The sequence below is a fragment of the Phodopus roborovskii genome, unplaced genomic scaffold, assembly GCF_943737965.1.
Source record: "Phodopus roborovskii unplaced genomic scaffold, PHOROB, whole genome shotgun sequence".
NCBI classification, from domain to species: domain Eukaryota; kingdom Metazoa; phylum Chordata; class Mammalia; order Rodentia; family Cricetidae; genus Phodopus; species Phodopus roborovskii.
In genome coordinates this window covers 24,928,206-24,945,804 of record NW_026126480.1, presented here as the reverse complement: position 1 = coordinate 24,945,804, position 17,599 = coordinate 24,928,206, and the positions used below count along the sequence as shown (strand labels likewise).

General features: G+C 38.2%; 1 protein-coding gene across 13 annotated transcripts in view; it reads left to right on the top strand.

Annotated features, from left to right (window-relative positions):
* The window catches only part of Sox6 (SRY-box transcription factor 6), a 580,992-nt gene that overhangs the window by 273,700 nt on the left and 289,693 nt on the right, over positions 1–17,599 (top strand). For all 13 annotated transcript variants that reach the window (XM_051192737.1, XM_051192743.1, XM_051192732.1 and 10 more), the window contains one exon: positions 13,498–13,705. In XM_051192737.1, the coding sequence (XP_051048694.1) occupies positions 13,498–13,705 (208 nt within the window). The remainder of the gene's footprint in view (positions 1–13,497; positions 13,706–17,599) is intronic.

Below are 17,599 nucleotides of genomic sequence, written 5' to 3'. Positions count from 1 at the left end.
TATAAATTGAATATAATGTTTTTGACTATTGTTCTTTTTAAAATGACAAAATAGGTTAAGGAATGCATCTTAGATATTTGGTATTTGGAAGTTTTATTTCATAGGAAAAGCACTGGCTGACTGGCTATGAGACAATAGGGGACCTGATGGCAGGTTATATTCTTGCTGCTTTGTGTCAATGTTGGGACATAAGTGCCTAGTCTTTTCCTTTTCTGCAAATACAGAGATAAGTAGGTAGACACATGAATGGATGGGTGGATGGATGGTGGTTTCACAACACCGTAGCCTCTGGAAATTATTTTCAGTCTGCTCATAATTGTTGAACTGAAATCAAAATGCTAGTGATATTGCATATGTTTTCCTAGATTACCACCAGTTTCCTGGTAAGCTCATCACAGGTATTTGATGTACTAGAAAGACATTTGAAGACTTCTGCCGTGAAATACTCAAAATTGGAACATGTACTAGACAGAATCCAGTGAGGAGAGATTACTTTTGGGCTGAGAGGACTTGAGGGCTGGCTCAATGGGTAATGTGTCCTGTCTCTCTTCCCTTAGACTAGCTTAGTCTTGAAAGGACTTCACTGTTTGTGGATAAGTATCTCTACTGAGGCACATGGATCTGACGAACCCTAATTGGGATCTGGTACATTTTAATGTTAAGAGAAGTAAGGTCTGCAGAACATGGCCTGAGTGGCTTGTCTAATTTCAAGCATACCACTTGCCTGGCTAGTTATAACAAGCATAATGATAACACTTTTTTTTTTTTTATAAGCACCCTAGTGTCTCTCAGATAAGAAAGAGTGGAAAACATCTTCACAGAGCATACATAGCAGGAGGCAGTGGAGTTGACACTTGAACAAAGAGTTAGTTTTGATAAAAACTGTGGAATATTGGGCCTCTCCATACAGAGGACCTGTGGTCTCTAAGGACATGTACAGCATCTCCAACGAGGGGAATCTTCTCTTTTCAGTGGAGTTGTTCTCCCTGATGCCTGGGAGGGGACTTGTCAAAAAAAGGTTGTTACCTTTCAAGAACATCTCTCCATTGATTTGCCATGTGACCTCAGGAAAGCCACTCAACTCCTGACTTGCATTTCCTCTTCTCAGAAAGGAAAGATTTGAACTGCAATTGCCAGATCACGAACCACCCAGTTTCAGAGTTAAAGCTGTTGAGGTGGTGCAACCTAGCAGCGTTGTTACCACCTGGTGATGGTCCAGGTGATGTGCCTGTGATGGTAGGCACATGAGTGTGCCATGAGCTGCGCCTTGAGTTTATATATGTATATTATGTCTTGGCCTCTGAGGATCAACATTAGATATTCCTGCCTGAAAATGCTTATGACCCATTACCAAACCAAACCAGACCAATCCAAGCCAAACCAAACCAAACCAAACCAAACTAACCAACCAAAGAAACCACCACCACCAAAAACCCCAAAGCAGCAGCAACAAAAACAAAACAAGGAACACTACTGAGTATTGATATCTATGATGCTTCCTGGCCATGGCATTAGAACTTAAAAACATAGCATCTCTAAGGCAGTATTGATGGGGTGACTTAATTCTTGTACAGCCAATAATCACTTTGCTCAGTTCACTACTCTTGGAAGAGAGGAAAAACAAGGGGGACTGAAGTATGTGCTACCTTGGTTTTGTTAATAAAATTTTTTTGAGAGAGGGTTTTACTTTATAGTCCTAGCTGGCTTATAACTCACAATGTAAATCAGGCTGGCTTCAAATTAGTGGAGATCCACCTGCCTCTGCCTCCTGAGTGCTGGGAGTAAAGGTGTGTGCCACCTCACATCTGCCTCTAAACTGTACCACTATGAAGATGAAATGAGGGAAACTGGGATGTTTCCCCCAGTTTGAGAAAAATAAGGTACACAGATACTGTAGTAGCCATATGTTTGTGTTGAAAGTCTTTCACTCTAAGTGTTTCCATGTGACAAAGTTATAGATTGAATTGGATTTTATATTCCTATAAAGAAAAATTTTTTTGTCAACTCCCTAAAGATGGAATAGATTGCTTTGGGAGGTAGTGAATCCTCCATGAGGTGGAAGGTATTTGCAGAAAAGCTACACAGTTGATTGTCAGGGCTTTCCCACCACTGCCACCACCCCTGGCACCACAATCACTCAGTTAGTGCTTATATAATTGGCATAGATCTAAGAGTCCTATGTCTAGTCATGCATTCAATAATAACCCAATGAGGTCTATTCTTTATTGGTGGTGCTATTGTTTCTATTTTAGAGTGAAGGAAATTAAAGCTATGAGTTTAAGTTGTCTAAGCTTAAATGGATGGAAGGTAGAAATCTTGGAGTTAGACTAGAAAAACTGGGCCCTACTATCTGTCCCCCCTAATTAAGAAGTTTATCATTCTGTGTTCTGCACAGGGATTCATGTTCTGGCTTTGGCCAGAGAACTATGATTTTAAGGATATTTGCATGAAGGGTGTTCTTAGGAACTTGCCTCCACAGAATGGGCTTTATGGTTTCTTTCTTTCCCTCCTTCCTTCATTCCTTCTTTCCTTCCTTTGTTCCCTCCCTCCCTTCTTTCTTTCCTCCCCCTCCCTCATTTTATGTGTATATTTGGTCATTCCACTAACTTCCATTTGTTACATAGCATGATAATGAGGAAATTTACAAAACCATTGGGTTTGTGATTCATGTGTTTGACATTTAGTCTTCAACATTTTAAAGAAGTTAAATTTCCTTTGTAGCCAGAAGCTATTAGAACCTAGAGTAGACAACTCTTTTGAAACACTTAAGATAGTAGAAGACCTATACCACAGGGCAAGCAGAATGTGGGTTTTGGTTTATCAGAAAACATTTTAAAGTGATAATCTGAAAACAATGATAAACTTATTTTTTTCACCCACTGTATGTTATAATTCTACACTGTATCATTGATGAATGAACATTTTTCTTTATGTAAATCTTATTTCTTGGGAGGGTGGGCTACAGTGAGGATAAAGCTGTGGCTGGAAAAGCTACATGGCACATATATAGTATGTATATAGTATATAGACACTGAATGTCTAGCGGATATAAAGATACATTCAATTTACCTAATACAACTTGATCAACCTATTGGAACTTAAAAGTAGATACAAGCAGTGTCCATAAAGAAGTTTGAGGTCATGGTGGGAACTCTCCACCTTGGCAGAGGAAATTGACTCTCTGACATGTTTGTTTTAGGTTGTCAAAGCAAACACAACTTTTAGTTTATTTTTATTTTATCAATTTTAGTTGATATTTTATTGTTTTTTAAACATTTTTGTAGATACTGCACCTTTGTAATTTTCTCTAGAATTTCCAGGAACACATTATAATTGAATAAGTTGGATTTATTATTGATTTAGGCTTTCTTCAAATGACTCTGGGGATGGGCTGAGGATAGTGACTATATATTGAGTAGTATCAGAATTCCAAATCTATGATTAAGAACCTCAATAAACATTATCTTGAGTGGGATGGCACTTACCCAGTCATAACGATATCAAAAAAATCTGACAACAAATGTTGCAGAGGATGCTGAGAAAGAGGACTTACTGTTGATGAGACTGCAAATGGTACAGCCATAGTGAGAATCAGTTTTGGAGGCTCCTCAAACAATTAAAAATAGGAATACCATATGAGCACATTATTTCATTCCTGGACATGTACCTAGGGAACTCTGTGCTTGTGGTAGAGATATTTGCACCCCACTCCAATGTTTACTGTGATCTCTTCATTATAGCAGGGTACTGGGACAATCTAGTTGTCCATCAACAGATAATGAAATCTGACCCATATAAAACAGAATGTTACTCAACTTTTAAAAAATGAAATCACAAAATTTTCAGGAAAATGGATAGACTTAGAATATATAATATTAAGTGAGACCGCCCAGTCTCATAAAGAAAAGAGCTGCATGTTCTCCCTCTTATATAGATCTTAGCCTGTAGCACACACATGAACATAAGTAAACAAATGTAAGTGTGATATAGTATAACATTTAGAAAGGAGGACAGGAAAGGTAATTAAAAAAGACAAAATGGACACCAGTGGTTTCACATATATAGTGTAGTTCCTGTAAATCCTTTTAATTATATCTCTACGCATATCACATTTTCAATGCAAAGTAATAGATAGTTCTGGAATGGACAGTATGCACCTGTGATCCCCTGAGGGGAGTTATCTTACTTAGAGACCTGAACTGTTTTCATTGACTTTTCCTGTAGGCTGTTGTTCTCCAATGCTTTAAACAAGAATTTCAGCTATTCAGATTATGGAGTGTGAAAATTGTTAGAAGTATGTTTAAAATATCAGAAGTTTAAAAACTCTTGAGACTACCCTGGCATTCTGATTTATTTTTGCTGAATCTCAAAGAATATCACTCTATGAATTTGAAAATACTGAAAAACTTGTTTAGCTTTTTTCACTGTATAATTCTAAATTATATCATTGATGATGAATAACTACACCTTTTTCATTTAAATAAATCCTATCTATAGGGAGGGTGGGTTATTGTAAATGGAGTTCTTAATTGGTCTCAACAATAAAAAACCTGGAGTCAGATATGGAGGAAAATGCTGAGAGACCAGAGAGAAAGTGGAGCAAGCCTCTTTAGTTTACCTCTTTAGTTTCCCAGTGGAGAAGAGAGTGAGTTCCTCTTTCTCCCTACTTACAACCTCTCTCCATCCAGCCATCTCACTTCCTGTCTCTGCCCAGCCACCTCACTTTCTGTCTGTACAGACCTCCTGACCTCTATGATTAACTAGTAGCAAGCTCTAGCCTCTGATCTTCAGAAAAGCTTTATTTGTACAAGCAAGTTATCACCACAGGCTAGAGTGAGGATAAATTGTGGCTAGAAAAACTGCATCTAAAATGGGCATCAGGGTCTGGAGGTGGTAAAGTAGAGTGCTTGTCTAGCATGCACAGAGCCTGGGTCCAGCACCACATAAATCAGGCATGGTGATGTGTATCAGCAATCCCAGCACTCAGGAGGTAAAGGCAGGAAAATCAGAAGTTCAAGGTCAACTTTGACTACTTAGTAAGTTACAGTACTATCTGGGATACATGTGCAATATTTCAAAAGAAAAAATAAATAGGAAAGTGTATCAAATTGATAATGTACAATGCAGCAAAAATGGATGCAGTCCATTCATTTTTGCTTATGAGCTCAAGGAAGGGTAAGAGAGACCAGTAGTTTGTCCTGAAAGTCAGACTGGGCAGCTAGTCCCAGAGTGGATTCATGTAGCCTCACAGGCCATTTCTCAAGCCTTTCTCTTAGTAGCAATGACTTCCACATGTTTATGAGTCCTGACTGAAATATGTAGGCAAAATTCCATTCCTGACTTGTGCTTTCCAGCTCCCAGCTCTTAGCACCATTCTGATGTTTGCAACACTGGTCCACTTCACTCCTCTACCTGCCTATGATGGCTGCCCATCTACATTCCTCACCTAGGTGTGGCTGCAGCCCAGCTGACTCAGAGCATTATATAAGGGAGGGTATAGTTCATGTGCCCGAAGGATAAGTGCTCACTGATAACATTCCTAGAAAAAACAATCTAATAGCTAAGATTTCTGGCACTCTGTGAGGAGCCAGTACACAGTGGAGGCTTGGGAGCAAAGAGCATAATGTAGTTTAGGCTTGATACTCTATTCAGATGAATTAGTATGAATAAAATCCTAAAAATAGTCCCAGTGGCTATCATGACAGTATGCAGTGGCACAAAGTACATGGACAAGTGACACAAAGCACATGGACAAAGGACATGTGGACTCAGTAATAAGGGTCCTTGAATAGTGGGTTAATAGTGGGCACCATATGAAGTGCTTTATAAGTGATTCATTTCTATAGCAACTATTTGAGGATATAATTATAACTCCATCCTATAAAAAGGTAGAGTCTACCTTCCATCTTCTGGACTGTGGGCAAGCCCCAATGACTCAAGTATTGAATAGAAAGCTGTGACTAACTTAAATAATGTCGACAATAGCCTCCAACAGACTCTTTCCTTGAGCAGTCAGAGCAGTCCCACATAAATAGAGGAAGGCATCCATGAAACCCTACCCATTACAACCCAGAGCCCTTGAAGTGTTCCTAGTCAGGTACCACATTTATAAGAGTAGGGAAGTGTCTGGTGTGACCAAGCCATTGCATAGACTTTACTGCAGCTTCCCAAGAGATTTTGAGACGGAACCTGGGAAGTTCTGATTCTTGTTGTATCTACCTAATTTTGGAAGGATTTGTTATGTGATAGCACTCAAGCACTACAACTTACTTTGGCTAATTCTCAAGTTGGATTAATAACAAAAAAATACAGTTTCAGCCTTTTAGTAAGGAGATTGGGAATAGAAAGTTTTAAAGTTGGTCTTGTTTAGAATCCCAGCAGCTCACTGTTGAGGCGAATATTTTACAGGTTTGTGGAGTAGAAAGAACTTTGGACTTGGAGTCAAAAAACCCACATTTAGATATTAGTCTTCTACCTCCACCCAAGTGGCATGGTGGAGATACCCTTGCTGAGGGCTGGCTTGCTTCCCACTCAAAGTGAAGATTGGGAATTCAGTATTTAGTGCTGGTAGAGTATTTTTAAAGACATATATTGATTGGAGTATATAAGGGGCCTGGAAATTATGTCAAATGAGAAATGGAAGGGCAAAGGTAGACAGGGCTCCCTTAGATACAATTAATTTGATCTCTTAACCTAGTTCAGTAACTTTAATATGGAAGAGGACATAGATTGATGTTGCATATTTTTGGAGGGTGAACAGGAAATGATGTAACAGAGCCTTAGTACTTTATGCTGCTACAACAAAATATCCCCTGACCAAATAACTCATAAACAGAAATCTATTAGCACCCCACTGAAGGCCTGTGCCATGGTTTGGATGAGTGTCCCCAGTGTGCATTTTTTAAGGCTTGGCTCTTAGCACAGGGTGATACTGTGAGGTGTTGGGAAATGGAAGCTAGTGTGAAATTTTAGCTATTGGAGTACCCTTGAAGGGTATTGTGGAGGCCCAAAGTATGCTTGGGGTTCATAGGTCAGAGATTAAAACTACTAAAACTATAAGGCAAAATGAAGCTTTCTTCCTTATAAGTTGATGTATCTTAGGTATTTGTTACAGTAATAGGAAACTAAGGTAGTCAGAAAGTCTAACATCAAGGCATCAGTGCTCTCAGTCTGGTGGGGTTTGTTCAGTTTCAAGGTGACTAGAGGTTATCCATTTATCCATTGTGGCTTCCTCTAAAGAGAGGGGGCCAGTTAGCAATGTCCTTACTGTTGAAATGGGAAGATGACAAAAAGGCCTAGCTAAGTTGTTACCAGGGTTCTTGGGTCACACATTTCATCCATGAGGGCTTTGCCCAATCAGTAGTTATCTCCTCAAGACCCTACCCCTTAATACTATGATTAGATCATGGTTTCTAACTTAGAGGTTTTGGAGGGGATATAAATTAAATCACAGAAGCAAGGATCTAAATTTTAGCTCATAAGGATTCTCTTGTAAATAATTGTATTTAGTGGTAGGTATTATTTGAAATCCTTTGTTGCAGATGGAGGCAGCTGTTCCCTTATTTGGTTCAGGGAGACCACGGCAAAGGCATTCTGAAGACTGTCAAGCAGGCCAGGCTTTAGGCTCATGAATGAATCTTTTCCAAGTCTCCTAAGTGTTCAACTCCAAAATACATTTGATTTTCTGTATTACAAAGTAATCTATTCATTGATAAATAATTAGGCCAGATGAGCAAAAATATAAAATAAGACTCCCAATAATCTTACCATAATTTGTTTTAGAACATATTTTCATAGTGTAAGGGAGGAGGGACACAAGCAGAAGTAATCACTTTTATATTTTAAATTCTGTGATATATCCTTTTTTAATTGATTAGTACCTTTCTTATAGTTTTTTTTCCCTACAACATTTTAAATGTCCATATTCAACTTTGAAAATTATATTTGTTTTAATTAAATACTATTTATATAAAATGTTTTCAATAAAGAACCTCAAAAAATAATATTTCAACAATCAACACCATCAGTATTTTGTTTGTTGGATATTTTTGTCTCTAAATGTGCATATTTTTCTCAAAATAGGTATATTAAAGATTTTTACCAACCTGTTTTCTCATTGTGAATATTTGCATGTGATTAAACATTCTGTAAAACTTTGATTTTTAATGGTTTTTAAGTACTCCATTATGTGTAGAAAGCCACAGTCCCCCAATAGATTGCTTATAGTTATTCATCCTTATAAATAATATATTCAATTATGTTAGAAGAATTTTGATGCTTTTGTGGTATTCTATGTTATATCTGTATCATCAATCATTTATTTTAAAGTATATCCACTCTAATATACCTACTCACGTGGGTATAAAGAAATCTTCCTTCTGTTTTAATTTTTAGTTCTTTGGATATATTTGGAGAGTTTTGTTGGAAGTTCATCAGTTTGTAGTTTCTAGTATATAACTTCAAGAGTTAAAATTTAATTGTAAATGTTTCCATGACAATCCAAATAATAAAGAACCACCTTTTATAGTGTGTTAATAACTGCTGAACTGAATGCATTTGGTTAAATTTTTTTGTGTGTAGTTTGTGCAGTAGCTGGTTGGTGAGGCCCTATGCAGTCAGGGAGTGATTCAGGGTTGAAATGCAGTTTGCTCTGAACTTGACACATGGCTTTCCCAGTCAGAGAGGACACAGGTCGTTCTAGAAGGTAAAGAGACATATAGAGGCATAGACTTTAATAATTCAAATTCCTTTGAAATCTCTGCCCAGCACTCACTTTTGGGTAAAAATTCTGTAAAATCTGAGCAATTAAAAAATACCTTGTGTTTAAAAATATTTGTGTCTGTCTCCTTTGCCACTGGGGAACATTTTCATTGAAATTCTTGATTTGTGAAAATGGATTTTTATTTTTTGGAGCTACTGATGGTTTTTGTTTGTTTGTTTGTTTTGTTTTTATACTACTTTGATTTTCTCAGTCATCTGCCTGCATGTAGTTCATATATTTAATTGATTCACATTAATGTACTTTTTAAAAATTATAATACTGTTGGCCACCGACAAGAGCTTCTATTGGCTATCTCTGTCTTAATTGTTAATCCATAACTACTAATCTATGTATTTCTATCACACTGTTGTACTTTTAACACAATCTAAATTTAGTCTTAGTCTTGTGTTGGTACAGGAATTCTTTTAAAAGATATTAACATTTTTCTTTAGTGTTACTTTTGGTGGAACCATTGAGTTTAGGGGCAGAGAGGAAACAAGTCTATTGTAATTTCTATTGAATGCAACAGTGGCTCAGGAACTCACTGAGTTCCTCATTCCTGGCTTTTTGTGATGTTCCTGTGATCACTCATGTGACTTAATAATTGTTTTCCAAAGAAAGATCAAAAGGAGGGGAACCATCTCCTGTCTTGTTATTTATAAAAAGTCACATCTCACTAGATTTATTGATTTTTTATCCACATTGCAATGTCAAGGCCAAACTCAATTCAAAGCTTTACAAAACTGTTTTTATAGTGTGTGTGTGTGTGTGTGTGTGCACGCGCGTGTGCATGTGCGTGTGTCTGTGTCTCCTTTTGTAGGCCAGGATTGATACTGGGTGTCTTCTTCTATCTCTCTTCACCTTTATTTCCAGTTCAGGTCCCTCATTGGATATAGCTCACCCATTTGTGTAAAATGGCTGGCGAATCAGTTCCAGGGATCAGCTTGTATGTTTCCCTAGCAATTGGATTATAAGGGTCTGAAACCATGCTCAGATTTTACATTTAGCTTGAGGATCTGAACTCAGGTCTTCATGCCTGCATGGTAATCCTTTAAAGATTGATCCATCTCTTCAGTTCTCACATCCATTTATTTTATTGTCTTCTTAGGGAGTGATATTTTCCTACCAGGAAGTCATGACCTATGTCTCTGAGCCCCTGTACTCATGTTCTTGAGCTTATGCTGGGAATGCAGGGCAGTCTGGCATAGGACCTCTCTGGTCCCAGAAAATTACAAAATAAACTAGGCTTTTAATCCTTAAGAAAATTTCCACAACATGATGTAACTCTTTGGGGTGGTTAGAAATGTTTTGTCAAAGTTTGGTTTTTGTTCTCCCTATATATACATTTTCCCTCTATGGAATGATATTTCCTTTGATAAGTTCACACAAAGATACAATGTTCTTAGATTGTAGCTTCCTGCTCCCCCAACTCTTCTCTTGCCTATCCTCCTCCCAAATTCATATGGGGTACTTTAAGTTTTGTTTTGTTTAATGTTTATTTTACTTGGCAGGCCATACTGTTGAAGAGAACTGATTTTCCTTCCTTCAACAATGATCACTTGTCAAGAGCTCTCAGCTAGGGGTGGAGTTATATGAGCTCCTCCCCTATCCATGCAGGAGTGACAGCTTGATCTTGTACAGATCCCATGCAGTTGCCACAGCTGCTGTAAGTTCATGAATACAGACAGTGTCCTGACATATCCAGAAAGCACTATTTGAAGCAGTCCTCCCCAGCCTTTGACTCTTGGAATCTTTCCATCCTCTCTTTTATGTGGGAGGGTTTCCCCACCTTTCCCTCCTTTCTCATTTGGAGTTGTTGCCTTCTCATGAGGCAAAAATTTAAAGCTACTTGATTTACTTGTCAGTTTTACTCAAATGGATTAGGGGTAGACCTCTGTTCATGAAAAACCCAGGGTTTATTGTTTTACAAAGTTTAAAAGTGATATGCATACCCCCTTCCCATGTTTCCAATGGCCACTATAAATGTATACAGCTTCAGCCTCCCATGATGTCACTTACTTTACTCCTCATGTTGGTGCCTTGGCAACATATTACAAAATTTCTCGTAGCTTTTGAGGGAGAAATCATGGCTTTACAGCCTCATGATCTGCACTTGGAAGGATAGAGACACTTTGCACAGATTATGGGACAGATTATGGGTCATCACTGAAGCCAAAGAGCCTATGTTTTTGGTATAGGATGGCTGTAACCACATTCCCGTGACCATAAAAGAAAAAGCACAGTCTAATAGAGAAGGGATAACCAGCTCAAAGGACTAAACTTGAGCGGAGGGACAAATGGCACTTCATGCATGGGGTGCTAGTCTGAAGTGCCTCTCCAGAGTCTTGCAGCCTCCATCTGAGACCAATGGGAAAACCTTCATTCTGGTCAATGCAATCACCTGTTGGCCAGTAGGTCTCTGTGCCCTCCAGTCTTCTTAGCTTGTGCCACGGCTTTGGTTTTTACTCTTAGGTTATATGAGCATTCTTTGCATTGCAAGAAAAATGAAGGAGAAACAATCTAGTGATGATTATTGATTCATCAATGCCACAGTCACAGTGGCACCAGCAACTGTGTCTCTTGGGGGTTTGTTTGCAGTGTGGAGAATAAGCTGACCTTCCTAAGGAGTCAAAACCTAAACACAGCAGGCATCTGTGTTTAGGGGCTTCTCTGCCTCTCTCCACAGAATGTTTATAGATGTTAGCTAAAATGGTGAGTCTTTCATGGGTGACTGAGGTGGTCTAGGCATAAGATAAAGAATTCTAGATCAGGCCTCACACATTTACTTTGTCCTTTTCAAAAAATTTTTTTTTCAGATTAAAACCATTGCATACATCCCCTCTAGCATTGTGCTAGCAATAATACGAAGGCAGGGAGCTGAAGACTCATCTCACAGTATTTTAAATAGCTTTATTGAAGCACATACCATCCATTTAACACAGACAGTTTAGTAGATATGCAGGTACTCATGGTATTTAAGTTAATCTCAGGGTCATATCAATGCCTCTGCTTTATAATCCTTCTAATCTTAGTTCTCTATTTGTTCCTTCTTTCAGGACATCACCTCAGCTCTGGGGGCTCAGCACCATACCCAGAGGCTTTTCAAATGCTACCTCATCGTATGGTCTCAACAACCTGGAAAATAATACCTCTTTCACCTTATGAACAGTGACAGTGTTACCCAAATCCTAGCATATATTTAACATAGCCATTGTCTCATTTAATGCACATGGAAACCCACTGCTTTAGCTCTCATGGTCCTCCACCATTATGTATCAGCTCTTTTGCATTAGCCTCCTATTTTTCCTGTGCTAGTTTAGCTCTATTACTTGTTCTTGGAGACCAGACCTGGCACCTTGTACATGCCAGGCCAGTGCTCTGCTGCTGACCTAGCCGCCAGCCCTCCTTTGCTCAGGCTGGCTAGGCTGCTCTTGAAAGGAAAGAGGTTAGAAGCCAATAGGTTTTTGAAGCTTCTAAAGACTAGACACTTAACAGATTTTGTTGTTTTTAATCAGGAAAAGAATATTTTTTTCCAGATAAAATGTATAGAAGACTACTGGAGGGCTATAGCCATGTAACAGTTGCCTCTAATCCTTGGTTCTTAAAATTTTTTATTATTGTATTTTAAATTATGTATATGTGTGGGTTTGTGAATGCAAACATATGAATGTGAATACATTTGCACATAGAAGCCAGAGATATCAAGTACCCTGGAGCTGGAACTATGAAATGAACCATGTGGGTGCTGGAAACTGAACTCAGGTTCTCTGCAAAAGCAGCATGCACTCTTCACAGTGGAACCATCTCTCTGTCCCCAAATCCATGTTCTTATTTAGAGATACAAAACTATTTTCTTTTCAGAGAACTTCCATTTGATGTTTATCTTTTAATTCAAGATTTGCTCCCTCCCCTGCAGCTGCTAGATGGAGCCTACTAGCAGTTAGCAAACTTTTGTATACTGTGATGTAGTTTTTGTGCAAACATTTCTGCAATGAACAGTTTATTGTTGTTAAAGACAGTTTTAAAATGCCACATGAGAAGCATGCTACAGTGTGCTAGAGCATTGGTGCAAGGCTTAGGAGTGGACAGGAGCTTCCGTGAATATGGACATGTGTGTAGCTTGAAACAAGCAATTCCTACAAACTCTAGCATGCAAAATATTCAGATCACTGACTCTCTGGCAGAGGTTTAGACATTTTATGTAATTTCTAGTGAGCAGTTAATGCTGGACACTGAAACCAACTTCTACTATTTCTAAATGAGAGAAAAACATTGTGTGTGTTTGTGCGTGTGTGTGATGTACATACTTTAGTTTGTGAAGTATGTGGGAAGAGTATTGCTGATAAAAAGGCCCACTTGGTTTCACTGAACTTGAATGTTCATAAATTCAAAGCATGAGGAATGGAAATCCAAAATGTCCAGTTTTGTTTTATAACTTCAGAAACGAAACAGCTTGAACCTGGGTTTTGAGTTGTGTTTCTTTGGTAATGAACTACGTTAGAGTTCAGTACTGCTTATCAGAGAAGTAGTTTTGTTTGTTTTACTGAGTGGGTTACTTTATTAATATAGTTTAGTTTATTTGATCCAGTGACTATCATATGCTATACTTTAGTCAGGGATTATTATTATTATTATTATTATTATTATTATTATTATTATTATTATTATTGGAGTGGTTTTGAAAAAAGCCTATTCACTAATGATATTTTTTTTACACTCTCATTTCATTTTTCTAGGAGTCAGAGAATAATAAGTTATGTTCCCTATATTCCTTCCGAAATACGTCTACCTCACCACATAAGCCTGACGAAGGGAGTCGGGAGCGCGAGATAATGAACAGTGTTACTTTTGGAACCCCAGAACGCCGCAAAGGGAGCCTTGCGGATGTGGTGGATACACTGAAGCAGAAGAAGCTGGAGGAGATGACTCGGTCAGAACAAGAGGGTATGTGCCTTCCCCTCTGCGCTTCTCTTCCAGCCATAGCAAAATGACCAGCACTCCAAAGGCTCCAAGTGCCTAAGTGCCTAAGTGCCTAAGCTAGGAACAGTCACTCAGAGGTTACTATGGTGACAGCTGACTGAAGTCCATTAGGAGTGCTAAGCAGATAGCCTTGGCTCTCTGGAAACCTGTGCATTTTGTTTGTTTCTTACAACACCCTAAGGCTTTAAACTGACCTTAACCATCACCCTGGAAAAAGACAGTAAGGGAATTTTCTTAACTACAATTTTAGTGCTTTTTCTCTTATCTCCTTTTGGAAGATAGTTTTTTATGATATTATGTCCCATTTAAAAACCAAGTAAACTTTTTTCTAAAGTATTTTTTTCCATTTAATGACTGTTATAAATTTTTATGTATACTGTTACAATTTTATGTTCTCCCTTGGATGCTGAAATACAGTGGAGAGATGCTAATGACTTCCAAGGGTAGGAACTTTGATGTGGTACCTGCCATGGATGTCCTGCATTCAGTTTCTCTATAGGAAACTCTAGTGGACTCTAGTGGACTGTATTTAAACAAAATGTTCTGTGTGGTTATCACAATGAGTGTGTACATGTGTTCTATATTAGTATAATTCAGGCCTAACATAGCCCTGGATTTGTCACTTGTAAGTGAAATTTAGACCTCCATAGCACTATAGAGGAACTAGGATTTGATGAGTAGGTGGTGCTCACTTAACTAAATTTTATTCTTGTCAAGACTTAAAGTTTGTGTTTAATTGGTTCTTGTGGAACTCTTTCTAAAAGGTCTTGCTCATTTCATTGTCACACCAGTTTAATGCCTATTCACCAAGTTCTTCAATTTCTTCAGTTCTACCCCAAGTTCTTCAGTTTTTCCAAGACACAGAATTCAATGCTGGTCCTTATGTTTGACGTGGTAACTCAAACATTTTGAGAATTAATTCAAACAATTAATATAAAATTCTCCTATAAGCTGCAAACTATGTGTATTTGGGATGTGCCTGATAATTATCACTGTATAAATGTCAATTATTCCACTATACTTTAATTTAATGATGCCTCTGGAGACCACTGAGGTAATTAGGATGCTCAACTTATCTCTCTTCAATTATAGACCTTTAGAGTTTTTGTGTTTGCTTGATACATACGTCCATACACATCCTTTTATACATCCACCTGTGATTGTGTCTTTTTTGTCACCTGTGGGTGTGTGTGCATGTGTGCTTATATGTACTGGTTGCTTTTTTTTTAATATTGGGTTGCAAGTTGTTTATTTCTTTCCCAATTGTCAGTAATTTCTAATATGTTTCTCCCATTTATCTTTGGATTGTGAAATAAGATGGTTGGCACATTCTGGTCTATATTTAAAGCATGAACAAGTGTGCTCTAGAGGGGCCAGTGAACAATTATGGGTAAAACATGTGCTCATCAGTGTTCGAACTCTGTGCTGACTCCTGCTCTTTCAGAGTTTTATTTTCCTTATGACTTCCTTCAACAGTCTTTGAACCTATTTCCCCTTTCTTAGGGGTGTGGTAAACTCAGAAAAGAAAATACATAGACTTGCAAAGAGGTGAATTATATTAAACTACAAAATAATTTTTAAAATGTGATAAGGAAGAATGTGATCCTTTACAGCAAAATGAAGTTTAAGGTATTCCCCAGCAATGCCATTCTAGTTTAGCAATGCTATACCTGACATCTACAGTTCTAATGAGTACAGTGGGATAGAGAATTACCTGTTGTTAGTGTGATAACATTATAGCCACAATAGATGGTTGCTCTCATCCATCATTTAAGGAAATGCAAAATTTTTCCATCTGAGCTTAGTTAAGGAAAGGTTGCTTTTTCACCTGAGCTCTGTCTACTCATATCTCTTGGGGTCTATGGACTCAAGGTTGAGATCTCTGATGCTAGATGACATACTGTGCTCACAATACATAAAACAGTAATCTCTAACTTTAAACAGTTTGTCTTCTAGTAGAAGGTGATGATATATATATATATATATATATATATATATATATATATATATAATGAAATCTAGTTTGAAGTCTAACAGTGACAGGTTCCATGAAAGCAGTACAGAGAAAATGTTTGGGGTATTTTAAGGAAGGAGGGTTCTATGGGGAATAAGTCCTAACTAGTCATGGAGAATGAAAGGGTTTCTGCAGGTAGAATGCAGGGAAGAGACATTTCAGGCTGAGGAATAGGCATTGCACTTAAAACAGTCACTCCTCAGGTTCTAACTTGAGGTGAATTTACATATGGGACATAAAGATGAAAAACTAGTCTGTGTTCAGATCATGGCAGGTCTTGAAGTTTTGGCAAAAGAATTTTAATGCTTTGTTGAAAGTGATGGAAGAGCTGCTGACTCTTTTACCCCAGTAAGATAATGGATTGGAACTTTTCTCTGAGAAAGTGAGTGTGGCAGTTTGGTGTAGGGTAGTTGGGAACATAGACAGGCATTAAGGACATTGTTCTAGGCTAGAGACAATAAGTGCCTGAACTAAGCCAGCAAGGAAAGGAGGACTGCATATGGAAATGGAATCAGGAGAGGTATTGAGAAAATGATGCATGAGTGTGTAAAACAAGAGGATGTCCAACTGTAACTCAGTGGTAATACAATCAATAAAAAGAATCAAACAAATATGGTTTGCAAATTGGAGCACGGCGTGGTTTCTCATTTTTATTTTCAGTTTTATCATTTTTTAGTTTTGAATCCTGTGTGTGTGTGTGTGTGTGTGTGTGTGTGTGTGTGTGTGTGTGAGTACATGTATGTACATGTCCATGTATATATACAGCACACCTGCCTTAGTGACTGTGTGAAGGTCAGAGGACAACTTCTAGTATCAGCCCTTATTTTGTACCCTGTTGCGGATAGTTTTTCTTGTTGCTTGTCACTGTGTACATCAGGCTAACTGCCTTACAAATGTCCAAGAACTGTCCCATCTCCTCTTCTCAGCTTGCATAGGCATGCTGAAATTATAGATGTCCCCCACTGTGTACCGAACTGTATGGGTGCTAGGATTGTGAACTCAGGTCTTGGCACTCTTACAGCCAGTGGCTATGCCCACTCAGTTACCTCCTCAGCCCTGAATACTAATTTCAGTGGTCTTCAGATAATAGAATAGAATAATATAGTGGGAGAACAAAGAATTATAGAAAGGCTATTAAAATTTAGAATAGATATCTGATTCTAAAATGATTATAGCATAGGTCTCAGGAGGTCAAACAGTTAGTTCTGCTTGGCTTTGACTCTTTAAATACTTGGGTCTGGCCCTTCAGGTGGGACATGGCAACTCATGGGACATGAAAGAGCTTTTCACATCTGTCATATGTCCCCTCCTCATTTCTACTTCATGTTTTAGGATCAGCTGATTGACAAGCCTGTATGGATTGCATAACAAATGAAGACCTTTCTGGAGTTATTCCCAGAGAATGTTTCAACTTTTTATCAAATTAGAAACACCTTCCTTCTCATTCCTCTTAGTGTAGAAACTCATTTATACAAAGTTTATCACTGTAAAACAGCAATGTTCCAGGCAGATGTCTTGGTCCACTGTGTTACTGTTCCCTGCTGAACATTGCTCTGCCTAGATTGCTGAGAGTCTGATGAACAATGGCAGTCTGTCAGAAGCACCCCACTCTAACAATGAAGCTGATGGGAAGACAAACAGGGGTGCTGCCTTTTGTGAATTTAACTTTGATTTAATATCATAAGTAGATGCATAGGTAGGTGGCAGGTAGGGAAATGATGGGAGAGTAGATAGACACAGGGGTGGATTGAATGACTGAATCTCAAATCTTCTTTTTAAAACTCCACTGATACTGGTGGGTACAGCACACAGAAAGGCTTTGATTAATAGAGTCAGGTTAGACT